The 14,262-nt window shown below is 37.6% G+C and overlaps 1 protein-coding gene across 2 annotated transcripts in view; it reads right to left on the bottom strand.

Annotated features, from left to right (window-relative positions):
• The window catches only part of LOC146000079 (uncharacterized), a 284,676-nt gene that overhangs the window by 187,051 nt on the left and 83,363 nt on the right, over positions 1-14,262 (bottom strand). Inside the window, exon 4 of one of the 2 annotated variants that reach the window (XM_083137410.1) lies at positions 10,363-10,607. The exons of the other annotated variant lie outside the window; for it this stretch is intronic. Within the exon in view, the coding sequence (XP_082993536.1) occupies positions 10,428-10,607 (180 nt within the window). The 3' untranslated portion in view covers positions 10,363-10,427. Of the gene's footprint in view, positions 1-10,362; positions 10,608-14,262 lie in introns of those variants that run through there. 2 annotated transcript variants of the gene reach the window in all.

The following is a 14,262-nucleotide window of genomic DNA, read 5'->3' on the forward strand; positions in this document are numbered from 1 at the left end:
ATTCATATGTTCAGCATAAATATTGCATGAATGAATTTTAGAGTTGAAAGAGTTAACTGACAAACAAGAAATGCCCAAATTTCAAGCTAATGATAAATGAACCAAGAGGTGACATATGCCACTCTTTGTGTGGAAGTTTAATGTTTTCTTAACTTTCTACCATGCTGCGCAAATCCCCTGATGGTCCCTTTACAAGCTTGCATTTGTAAACTTTCTCAAGGGACTTTCAACTTTAAGGCAAGGGTTTGAGATAAAGAGGATTCTTCCTCGTATACTTTGAAGGGTACAAAATGGTCATACATTCCGATGCACCCTAATATTTTATCTCGTTCATTCATCCATTCATTTCAAACATCTTACTTGCTATTCCGGATGTAAATTATATTGTTAACATTAAATATACATGGAATGTAGAATAAAAGACTGAAATAAGTCTTAAAAATCCTAGATCAATTAATTTCCACTGTATTCAATGCTACCGTAATACTGTTAATGAAAGTCCATCAAATAAACCATATACTACTCACTATGGTGACATGACATGTTCTATTTCTCGTGGAATTCTCAGAAACATCCCAGACGAAAATAACAATTTCACAGTAAATGCATTACACTTTATGATTTATTAATGATTCTGTAGAAAAGTAAAACATTATATTCTATTGCTAATAACAAATGTAAGGGAAAATAAACAAACATATTGTTATTCAGTTATACATATATTTATTGAATCACTAGTAATTAATATGTTTTGCATAAGTTATGTTAATCTCTTCGAGGTCCTACAGACTTAAATTGAAAGAGCTTAATAGGCAAGTAAAAGTATAAAATGAAATTTTGTATCTTTTGTGCCTCAAGTCCTGTCGCCATATTTTCTCCAACCATATCTCAGCTCTACGAGAAAAATAAAAGATGAGAAATTGTTTTAGAAACATATATCTATGCAAGACAAAGCATTATGCATTTTATGTCACTCAAGAAATATAAATTCCATTCACAAACAACCAAGCCCGACCAGGATTCGAACCCGGGACCCTTGGTCTATAAGTACGAGATATTGATAATGTTTTCTGATTACTTTGTTTTATTTGCAGAACTTTAGTTTCATCACACTTTCATCCTCATGTGTACCAATCTGTAAGTTTTAAGTATGTCAGGGTTGGCCCAAGTTTATTTTGTTTTATTGCAATTTCATTATGCTACGAATACAATTTTAACATGGTTCGATTTCGATTTACTTCTGTTAACACATACTGCGAAGTTTTAGCGATTACTTAAGATGCTTTCGTAGGTAGGTTAGGCAGGCCAGGTTTGGTTCTCTTAGCATTAAAATAAAGTCCCTAAATTCATTCTACTAAGGTCCCGATTTACTTCTACATTAATTCCCACTAGTCTACGATACTTACAGCCACTTGTTAACAGAACATACAGTATGATTGCATAAGATAATTTTTAAGTTGTTTTTTTAAACATAGATAACTTCTTTTTTTTAAATCAAAAGAGTGCTAATTACTTTAAGGAAAGTTCCAATTTTGTGTGACAATGATTGCTAAAACTCTAGGATAGTTAGTCTTCCTACTAGGATAATATTTTTAAAAAAAACATAGAACGATCGCAACAGTTAGCTTAGGTTTCATCGTTTTAATATTTACACGCTTTTTTTCATCTCCTGTACATGTTGACAAAGTTTTGTATGCTAAAAGAAATAAACTTCATGCAGTAGCGATTAAAAGCGCGATAACTTGCAACTTTCTGCATTATAACATACACAAATGAGTTTTTCTTAACTTCAAACAAACTTCAATAGTCATTCCCAATATTCTCGTTAGCTTCCTATCCTTCTGTGTAACTTATAAATAGCACAAGTTAAGTTACAAAATCGAACATTTACCCTTTGTGATGATTTATTTAACATATGCCCTTTTACTTAAAGGAAGCAAAATACAGAATACGAAGACATGATAGGAATTATTCTCTGAGGCAACTAACTTATGGAAATAATTTTTACATAAAGAGCGAGCAGAATTTATAAATCACTAACCTCTCAGGATTTGACGGAACACCAAAAAAAAATACAGCTCTGGGTTCCTCTTCTGACAGTTTGTACAATAAAAAGCTGCACAATAACCCACGTTGTTTTATTCATTTTCTTGTTGTTCTATCCTTATAGTTAGTTAGTGCACGTCCATCACAGATCATATGGAACGATGTTACGTCACAGGTTTCGTCATGTAGATATAGTGACTTCAAAAGTACCATTTTTCTTATACATGTTTAAGAAGGGAAAGGCGTTTAATAAAATATAAAATCACGTTCAATTGATTATTATTGATTAATAGAGACTTAAACTAAATTTTTAATGAGAAAATTAGGATTTGGCATCGATGGTCGCGCCGACTGGTGGCGACTTCGTTCATGCAGAGACAAATGAATTCTGAAATTTACCTTATTCGGCTTTTTGCCGCCGGTGCAACGGGCCTTTCTTGACCTTTCAACTTCAATGTATTATTATTCACACCTCGTAGCTTTAGTGTAGTGAATTGCGTTCGCCGATGAGAAAACAATTGTTTGAAAGAATTGTTATTAAACAGAGTAACTGTAGATCCAGTATCTAGTTCACATTGTACAATTCGTTTATCAATACACAAATCAACTACGTACGGTTCTGCTGACACAAGAACATTAGTGCCATTTATAGCTTGTGCTCTTGGCTTGAAACTAACACTCCATGCTTTTGAACGAGTGTGTGTTGCATCTTCCACTTGTTTATTTTCTGTGTTCGATGAAATAGTGCAAGTACTATCTTCTGGCGGATGAGAATCACTAACTTCAACGTGCAATAAAAACAAAGCACGATATTCGTTATGTATGTTTTGTTCAACAATAGTGTCTAAAGGTTTAATATTAGACGTAGATATTTGATCACTTGTAATTGTCTTACTCGCAACTCCACCATTATTTTTCCTAAACTTGCATTTTAAATGCCAATGACCTTTCTTTTTGCAAAATGAACATATCGAATATTTTGCTGGACAATGTCCAAGATCATGCCTTCTGGAGCATCTATCACATTCTTCAGTGCTTTTATTACTTTTTTCCCGAGGAGTAACAAAGTTGTTTTTGCTTGCTTGCAAGGACTGGAAACATGGTTAAATTTCTGTGTCCCAGCAAATGCAACTAGATTAAGACTACATTCCTTTTCACGATGTGTTAACATTTGTGTTTCCCGTTCAATTAATTCAATTTGAAGCACAATATCTTGACATTTTGCTGGAGTAAATGTAGGTTCAGATAGTAATTTCTTTCTAATGGCGTCAGACCGAACGCCTACAATTATTTGCTCTACAATGGCTTCCTGTAAGTACTGGCCAAAACTACATTTAAGTGCTTGTTGCTTAACGCGTACCATAAATCGTGTTGCATCCTCGCCGCTTTCCTGCATGCATTGCCTGAACTTAAAACGTTCCACATATTTGTTTATTTTCTGGCCATAATGTTTAAGTAGGTTGTCCTTCAGGATCGAAAACGTTTGACGATCGACTGGTTCACGTGCAAGGATGTTCTTCAGCACTTTGAAAGTTTCAGACCCTATAACTGCAATCAGTATGGGTACCTTCCTGGCTTCATTAACATCATGAGCCAAGCAAGACTTTTCAAAAATCGTTAAATTTCTTCCGAATCTGGCCGGAACTCAGAGAATAAATTCAAACCGAACATATTCATAATTGTGGTCAACTAAATATCACAATATCGTAGACACAATCCGTATCAAACTGATTTAAAATTTGTTCTTGTACAATTATTGTAATCTACGCCGTAGACACAATTTGTATCGCACTGATTTGGATTTTCCCTTATACAATTATTGTAAACAATACACAAACCGTGTAATCTTACCGTAGAAATTGATCAAGCCGACACAATTTCTCCTTGCATAAACCTATGCTGGAATGATGATCGTCGTGTACTCTTCGTGACGTCTTCATCCATACTTCTTCTTCCGAAAGATTACCCAAAATATCCTACCGACTGCGCCATAGATGTAAGCCTTGATGTGTGCGTGTGTGTGATTTCTTATATATACATTTACAAGACATACAAACACGTAGGTTCAAATTAAAAACATAACTTTAATGCCTGGAAGCCCTTCACGTACATCTTACACACGGTTACTATAACAACCAATCAATAACATGCTCTCAAATACAAATTCTTCTTCTTCCTCTTATCATGAGTCTATCACTGACCAAGACAAATAATGGGCAGACTGAAATTCAAGATTACTCATTCTAGAATATATCCATAATTGATTGATTGATTTGGTTTATTTTAATTCGCTTTTCTGACACTTTTGGCTAATCGCGAAGATGATGATGATATGATGAAATAACAAATGACACCAATATCTAGGCCAGGATTTAAACCCGAGACACCTGGCGCCATAGCGAGCTGTACTAACTACATCACCACGGAGTGTTTCGTCTGTCATTCAATATCAACAATTGCAAGGGACACGTGAGATAGGGGAAATCCACGAACGAACAAATGTAAACATGATGTGTTTGCTGCCTCGTTTAGAACACGCAGACTGTAATGTTATTACAATTTATTTAGTAGAAAAGGCTGAACCAGCGCTATTGCGAATCGAGTTCGTTATAAAAAGCGGGCAAACCTCTATACTGAAAAGAAACAAAAATCTTGGGCAGATGAATGTTCTTGAGCCACTTCGGAGACTGAGTACGTTTAGTGATCAACACATGATCTCTCTACCGAATGTTCCGGACACGAGTTCATATCTGAACAAAGGTGTTACTGGATCTTTCGTCCTTGTATTTACTATTTGCCTGAAACTGCAGAAAAATGACGTACAATGAGAAGAATGGAAATTCACAAGAATTATCCACGAAATTCATCTAGATGTCAGAATCTCGCTCGTTTGCTAAAAAACGTTGTTTCCAGGGTGAACTTGTAGTTGACATTTTGGTGCCTTCCGAAAATGTTACTCTTACATTTCAATGTTGATATCAAGTCGCTAAAATGAATTATAAATATGTACAATTTATGACGTGTACTCAATGGTTTCCTTTTGATTTCTCTTCATGTTCGATGATAAGAATGTAAAACAAAGACACAAAATGAGAAAACTAATTCCCACACATGGAAAAAGTGTAAATTACGAGGATTTCTCTTGATGTATGTTCCAATATCAAACGATATCTTGAAGTGCGGAACAAACTAGTACAGGCAGTACGCACAAAAATCAATGTAAATCGTTTCAATGAAATACTAATTTCTTCATACAACTTCTTTAATAGAGCATTCAAGATGAACCAGTTTGAGTGGAGAGAAAGAGAGAGAGAGAGAGAGAGAGAGAGAGAGGGAGAGAGAGTTTTTAATTCGCATGTTCCTAGTATTGCAAGTATTGGAATTTTCTTGAAACCCACTTTTAAAAAAATATTCTTACATGCATATCAGTTGTCGCTATAATTTATAGGTTGCCACTGTTTTCTAAAATAAGTATTGTATGTTGACTATTTGTGACTTTGGCCTCATAACGTTTTGCCCTGTGTTTCTTACACGGGCGCTGTAGACACCAACCCCGACGGTTTCTTAGTATTGTGGATGACGTTGGATTTCCCCTATCTCACGTGTCCCTTGCAATTGTTGATATTGCATGACCCCCTAAACACTCAGTGGTGATGTGGTTAGTACAGCTCGCTACGGCGCCAGGTGTATCGGGATTAAATCCTGGCCTAGACATTGGTGTCATTTGTTATTTCATCGTATCATCCTCATCTTACAACATCGTAAGTATCATTAATGTTTTGGATTTTTCTCAGGCAAAACTCCCAAGTTGTTGTTTTCAAGCCATCTCTCTTAACGAGCAACGTTAGTGGCAACCCTGCCAAGCGCTCCTGGTAGTTATGTCAGAGCAATGTTGGGTTGCATACGTATAGGATAGATTTTAAGCGCTTATAGCGCAGAAACTAAGCACTTTCGAGGTAAACTTTATAGCGAAAAGTTATTTGTTTTATGATATCTACCAGCACGCAAGCGTTGTTGAAAGAGTTTTCGAACACCCTGTAAGGGGAGGGTTCAACTTTTGGTATGATTAGGGTTGCTATATCTAATAAGTGAAATTCCGGGAATCTGCTGACCAGAAGCTTGTTGGGGAGCGGGAGAGGGTGCTGGTACCGACAAAGTTGTGTGCATGTACACTTCTCTTCAGAGAAACTGGCAGTACAACCGAAGTAAAGATTAGGGAAAACAGCAATCTGCAGTGTTGCTGACCACTAAAGTTTTTCACTGGATTCAGGAAATTTTCTGACTTGGCGAGTGAAAATAAATTGTTACAGGAAAGTCTTGCATTTTAATTATTAATACAATACAGTGTCCTACTTGAAGAGAGAATGGCAGGAAAAAATTCGGGGAAATATGTTTGAGATACTCAGTATCCCATAAATAATCTAAAAAGAAACACTACCTCAATCCCTTCGCTTTGGGAAAATCTCATATTCATTTGAAAGCAGATATCAGTGGATGGTGGTTCATTACCTCTTTCCGTAGCTTAACGTAACAGTAACGTCCACATTAACCTAGAGGATCAGGGTTCGAATTCCGACCTGAGTGTGGGTGTTCTATACGAGTGTCCCGTCATCACCTTTCCTATATCATCATTTATCTTCTTCGTCGCGATTAACTAAAATTGGAAGAAAAGCGAAGCTAACAAAACATAAATCAAATTGACGTTCAAGATGCGAACGAGAGAAAATAAACAATCCAAGCCAATAAGAATATCTATCACGGCCCGAATGATGTGACTTCAGGATCACTTTCGTTACTTTCCCTTACGTATGCAAACTGCTTTTCTAGCTTGTAATTTGAACACGTAAGTAAGATAATAAAGCTCCCAAAATAACCACAGGCTGGATGAATGTCTTCATATTTTCCTGAAAAATCACTCTTCTTCGGCAAATAGTTGGTTTAAAAATATAATTATATATGTGTCATTGACATATAAAATATTTAGTCACATATAAGAATCTCCTTAGTTGACAGAAGCTAGAGCACTAAGATCATTACGGGTTGGAAACCCTAACCTTGCACAGAAGCACGTCTTCGATCGTGTCCATTAATACACACACAAAACATTAATTTATAGTCTGAGAGCAAACAAAGATAATGATATAAATACATACATGAAACCAGGATTCGAACCTGGAGGAACCTCACTCCATATAACACAGCTTAGAAGCACTATACCATGAAGCGTATTGCTTTCAAATTAATGTAATTAGAGGGAAGGGTCACTGAAAGTTTGGAACCGGACATGTAAAAGTGAAATATTCAGGAGAAATCGTCCTAATAGCATGCTTCTTTGCACCGCGGCTTGTGTCCATGTCGGTAAAACGCCAGCTTCGTAAGTTGAAATCCTAGGTTCGAAACCCTGCGTGGTCTAAGTTTATTTTCTTTTTCTACCAAACGGGTGCCACGAGAAGTATTTCACCGACTCACAGCTTTATACTTTGTTGTTGTTCGTCTGGCAAGGAGAAAATAATTATTAAAAGGGCAATGAGTGTGGCAATCCGTGCATATAACAACCACTTCTGATGTTTTCTTTTGGTAACAAATCCCACCGGAAGATCAAAAGTTATTCTCCTGTAAAAGAGAAATCACAGAATGTATGTTGAAAACTTTGGGTTACATCGGTAAATGAATATTAATCTTTTCCGTCATTCATTTGCCACTTCCCTCGTTTCACCTCCTCCTTTCTCTCTCTCACACACACACAAACACACACACGTATATAAATATATATATATATATAAATAAATATATCTATCTCTCTCTCTCTCTCTGTATATATACATACACACAGAGAGCATTCCCTGACATTCTCTACGAGACTCGGCGGCAAGCGGCCCGGCATCAGCGCTTGCCTTTCCCGGTGAACGGGTCCGCGACAGTCGCACGCTACAGCCTGCTTCGCTCTCTTTCCCTATCTGTTGACGTTGCAGACTGACGCCAGTATAATCTTCCCTCGGAAGTTGTGTTGTGTCATGTCCGTGTGTTGAAGATTATGGCTTAATATGGCACCACGAAAGTTTTCATTAGAACAAAGGATTTATCTTGTCGAGTGTTACTTCGGAAAGAGGAATTGTGGAGAAGTGCGACGAAGTTTTGCAACGAAATTTCCTGGTGTTCCCGTTGCACATAGGACCACTATATTAAACCTCGTAAAAACGTTTAGAGTAACGGGGTCAGTTCTGAATAAAAGTGGAAAGAAAAATTGGGGAAATGTAAAAAATAAAGTATACAAAGACAATCCGCACACCATCCGTGAGTTATAAGAGAGTATTGTACGAGAAATCGGGAGAATTACAGTAGACGAACTTGCACGTGTAAATGCCAATTTCCTTGGGAGATGCCAGGAATGTGTTGCAGCAGAGGGACATCATTTTCAACACCTTCTGTAGTCAAGGTTAGTACACAATATGAAAACTGTAATTTTAATAGCCGACTCTAACGACTGTCGCGGACGCGTTCACGTGAAAGACAAGCTCTGATGCCGGGCCGCTTGCTGCCGAGTCTCGTAGATAATGTCAGGGAATGATATGTGTGTGTGTATATATATATTGTGGAATGAAATATATCAATATATAAATGCACGGATGTATTCTCGTATATTATTATCATTATTATTATTATTATTATTATTATTACATTTTCATTGTTGATAATTTCAGTGTAAAATGGCCACCGGTAATGTATCTGGAATTTTCTCAATAAATAAATAAATATACACTTCGCCTTGTAATCAAGGGGTTCCGGGTTCGATACACAGTGGAGGCACATACTGGTTCGGATCCCATTTTTAACTGTAGATCCAGTCCCTGTTAGCCTTACTGTGCATAAAGTGGACATGAAACACCAAATCAATCAAGCAATCAATTAAATAAATATACACATATACATTTTTGGACGACGACGTTTACAAACAATGAAGTCAGTGGCGGCTTGTAATCACATATTCGCGATTATCTCGATAACGGTTCGTTTGCAGACCCATGTTTCCTGAGACTTTTTTGCTTCCATTATCGTGTATTTTCTCCTATGTCAGTTTGCGTTATTACTTATGAAATACCCTGGATACATGTGTTTAGTTATGAATGTCTGCATAAAGATATGTATCTTGTTATACTTCTGTAAATATCATTTTCAGATTTATGTTTTTTATAAAATTTGTGTTAGTATTATTTACACAATGATTAGTGCAGTTTTGCTCTCTTTCTCTCTTCTTTTGTGGTGTTGAAATAGTAACTTTTAAAAATGTTAACAACGTATGTAAGCCTTTTGTAATTGAAGCCAAAGCTATGTTATAGGTGAAAATAAATAAAATAAATAAATTTATTAAATAAATAAATAGTTGTTAGGTAAAGGTAAAGTGCTCCCCTGTGCTTAGCACCACGCCATGAAGGCGTATAGGGGGTGTGGGGGTAACGCCCCACACTTTCTTGATCCGGTCGTGAGTGGTGGTGATGTGATCAGCATCACGCCCCTGACCGCCTTTACCCCCCAGAGTTTCCCCCAGGTACCCATGTTATTCGACGCTGGGTGGGCGCCGGGGCCGCTTCCATCGTTAGAAAAGTTCCCGGATTTGAACCGGCCGGGGATCGAACCCGGGACCTTTAGCATGATAGTCAGACGCGTTAAAATAGTTGTTAGCGGTTTCTTTTTTTATTCGGTTGAACATAAGAAACAAATACGGTGTGAATAAATGAGTGACGTCGACCCACCTGTTCACTTTATGCACGGGGAGCTAAATCTGTGGACCTACAGTTTAAAGTGGAATCGAACGACTATAATCCTCCACTGTGTTAGGAAACGGGATTAGGCGAAACGGGATGCGATCCTTCCACCATCTGTTTTGATTGGTTGATGGATTTGGTTTATTTCAATTCCCTTTTCTCCCACTTTTGGATCGCGAAGACGATGAGTGATGAGATGATGAAACTGATGAAGAAAACACTCATAAAGAATACCCATGCGCAGTCCGGTATTCGAACCCGGACCCCTGTTGTCCCACAACCACGGAGTTGGGAAAACCAATACCATCTGTAAAAGGATGAATATAAAAATTTAAACTTCAAAGAATAACAGTGAATACAAAATGCTGGATTTTTTTTTCATTCATCTCAATTATAAAACTTGTAATTTGTAATTTGACTGTCTAATGAATCGACCTGAATTTGCGAACACTGTGGCTCATTTCCTGTAGATTAAAGTAGGGTTTAGAATTTATCATAAAAGAAATAGAAGAAATAAACAGATGAATGATAAAGTATTTTATTTATTCAGCATTACTAATTATATTTCGAACAAACGGAAAATACTTTATGTGTGTTCATTATAGTAAAATATCTACTTCAACACGTAATACTCGTACATGGCTGCTCGAAGAAAAGATTGAGGTCGTAACATAAGATTACCGTTCCGTCTGTTTCAGTTAAACGCATCTTAATAATATATTCACCATTAAAGCGTTTGAACTGCTTTGCATAATCTGTGAAATCGAACTCACGCACATATCCAGGATCCATAATTCCCTGAAAGTAAAAACAATTTATATATATACACATAGATCTCGTATTTATACATCTATCCATACATACATATATACATATAGATATACATATACACATACATATAATCCTTCTCCCATACACACCATACTTTTTTGTAAGTTTGCACTATTCTTGTATCTTAACCTAATACATACGCAGCTCTGTGTGTATATATTGATGTGTGACTCAATTGAACCTTGGGAATCGAGAGTCACCGGGATGTAGCAAATTATAAAGCGAGAGGTTTATGGTTCATAACTAATTCATAAGGGACCACCTCGGCCAAGGAAGGAAAAGATGAGTTATAAATGAGTGACAATGCTCTCTCCACACTATCATACATGCCCGAAGTTCTTGTAGAGTCTTGTCCTAAAAGAAGATGTATGTTGTGTCCATATCGTGTCAGTCAGTACTTTGACTTTGACTCTCTTGTCCTCCGTTATCCCGCGCTGAGTGTTGTTACTCCTCCAGTCCTCTATAAGCGAGGCTACTTTCGTAACCTCCCGTATGATTTCACTATTGAAGCAATATGAAATGCAGTGCATTCCTGGGATAACTTGGAGGCCATCGATGAAGGAGGGAGGTTAATAAACAGTTGAAGAGAGCCTTGAACGAGCCTCTTCTATAACTTCACTCATTATACTTCATCATTCCCCTCACTAAACGCATCCATTCTCTCGATGGTTGCGAGTTGACCAAAGAAAGGTAAACTACTACTATGTTTATTAACAAAACAACAACAAAAAGAAATAAACCACAAAAAATAAAAACTAATACATCTGTCACGTCACTTGTCATTGTCACATAAAAGTAAAAATCTTCACCAAAAAAAAAAGTCACCATGCAACGGAGAAAAGATAGCAAATGTTCATGTGTTATTGTAAAATAATTGCTTATTAGCGAAGGTACCGAAGGTAAACTATGAAAATTATAAATAGTCTAGGGCAGACATAATCCACGTGCCAAAAATGTTAGTAAAAGAAAAACACACCAAAAATGTAAAAATGGCTTTGCACACAAAAGTCCAATGAGAAGTTAAAATACTTGAAGGAAGAAAGACCTGGAAATGTGTCTCATTATTAAACGATGTTGGAGTACGACACTGCTCATCGACGAGTCTGATGACACAATGTGTCGTGTCGCACAGGAAGCACATGTATAATCGAAGAATACACTTAACGCACACTGACACATTAAATCTCACAGGGACGCACTACATACGGTGAGTCACGGAAGAAAATAGAAATACAGAGTGACATTTGTGCAATATTAATGTGTACGTGCGCACTGTACTGCACAATATTTGAGTAGACACAGAGGGATAAGCGCAAAAACACTGTATTCCAGATAACTGTGTTTAGGTGTCACTGAAGAAATACATAGTATTTCGCAACATTTACGACTGACGTGAGACAATGTGACTCATCCCGACGCACAAGGGCAAAGTGTCAGATGAGACAGCACATGCTGTTTGTAAATGATGATTCGTTAAAACACAAACAAGACGCATTTTGATGAACTATGATGCATAATGACGTAACATGACGCAATGTGACGTATTGTGACTTAGACTCACTAGGTCGTATTCGATGCACTGGGACGTATGGTGATGCACTATGACGAAGGTGGGTGGGGGAGATAGCGGCGACACATCTGGACGACCTGGGGTTGATGTGGACGGTCGAAGATCGACGGAGTTCGCTTCTCGACGACTGCTTCCTGATGATGGAGTAGACGTTGCAGACAGACTGGAGAGAGAGAGGGGGGATACTTCATTACAGTAAGTGATTGTGACTTATGAAAGAAACAGAAAAGTTTCCCTCTGAGCGATTGGAAGGGGACGTTATGGGTCGACAGTAATCATCATCGAGAAAATTTGAAAAAACAAAAACAGGTGGTGGTTGATCAGGCAATGGCGGATCTTCTCGATGAGGCTGACAAGGGACGGGGAGCAAAGGCCTATGTAGAGATGTCTCGGGGCTACATGATAGACTGTAATTCAAGGAGAGAACTGATTGTCGGTTTGACTGAAATTTCGGTAGCCTTAGGCTTGGCTGAGGATGAATTACAGCAGCATGAGCTGATTATTAAAAAGAGAATAAATGAAACAACTAGAAATGCAGCAATTGCAATCAGGGTTAGATTTGTATAATATGGGAGAGACATCTCAGAGCCTTGTCTGCAAAAAAAGATAAAGGTGAAATCAGTTTTGAGAGAAAACAGATCTAATCTTGTATACTAGGCATTCCCTCCTAATATTTTGTGTAAGCTAACAGGTGTGTAAAAATGGTTAAAGTGTAAGTGTACGGGAGTTGTATTGACGCGCACCTAACTCGCCCTAACGATATGTAAGCTAATGTAATGTAATGAAAAATATCAATAAAATCATAAGAGTTAAAACAAGGGGGGCTGATGGAATGAGAAAAAAAACACGGGGATAATTCTAAGGAGTGAACGTTTCATTACGTTACATATAATGTTGGTAAGAACAAGTTGCTTGAATCTGTTTATTATGACAGGAGTAATCCATTTTCAGTGCTGGCATTTACAAATGTAAACAGTTCGCCTTGCAAAAGTGACTTATGGACTTAGCACGACAAAATTTGCCAATTCAGCTTATTTACTTCCTGACTTCATATCGTAGTTGCTCTATCTTTTTTTTTTCATTTGAAGCGTAACATGTACCGGCGAATGGAAAAAAAACAAAGGCGTGAGTACCAGGCTCGCTGGATACGCAGTGAGTGAAATCAAAACATATTGATTAATTCTGACTCATGGGGCGTATTCATCCATTTTGATTAACTTGAGCAATATGATAAACAGTAAAATGATGGATTAAAAACAAGCAAACTATCTACTAATATTCATAGGGGGGAGGGGGAAATTTCATTAATCTTGCATTGTTCTTGTGTTTTAACTTTCTCATGCATGGGTTCGTTAGGCGAGGAAAAGAGAGGAGGAAGAGGGGGATTTCTGCAGGGGACAAAGGTCTGTTTCAAGCGTCCAGTGGAAACGAGTGGGAGTTATGCGTGATAAAGTGATGCGGAACTGGAATAAGCGAATATTTCAGTGGAGGTGTAAAACGTCTGGGGGGGAACAGTGCAGTAAGTATTTCGTCAGGAGTGTTGAATTATCAACATCATACCTAGGTTTCAGACGGGATACAGTAATAGTGTCAGTTTTAGGTTTGCCACGACCAGCAATGAAAGTGACCTCATAAGAGTTCCCATCTATTTTGCGTTGGATAGTGCCCTTGTAGTACTTTTACGAAGAAGCAAACGCCTTTCAGACACCAGGTGTTGGGGTCGAATCCAGTTACCAAACAAGCTGTCCCTTATGAGTATTCAACCTGGCGCGTGCGTCTGTCTGAATAACGTTTTTGCTGTTCAAATCGCTTATGAAGGTTGTCATGTGCTGTCTTTCGTATAGATGTCAGCTGTTCGAGTCTCTGTTCGTTTGAAAGGGATATATTGTCAGGGTTGGTAGGAAGTACAGCGTCTGCCAAAAGTCTGGGATTGTGACCTAATAATGTATAGTAATGGGTGTGGCCTAATCCTGAATGAAGACTAATATTGTGACTAAAGGTAGCGCTGGATAAATAGTTACTCCATTCATCCTTTTCTCTAGTACATATATC

This window comes from Lepisma saccharinum, chromosome 16 (genome assembly GCF_977018435.1).
Source record: "Lepisma saccharinum chromosome 16, izLepSacc3.1, whole genome shotgun sequence".
NCBI classification, from domain to species: Eukaryota; Metazoa; Arthropoda; class Insecta; order Zygentoma; family Lepismatidae; genus Lepisma; species Lepisma saccharinum.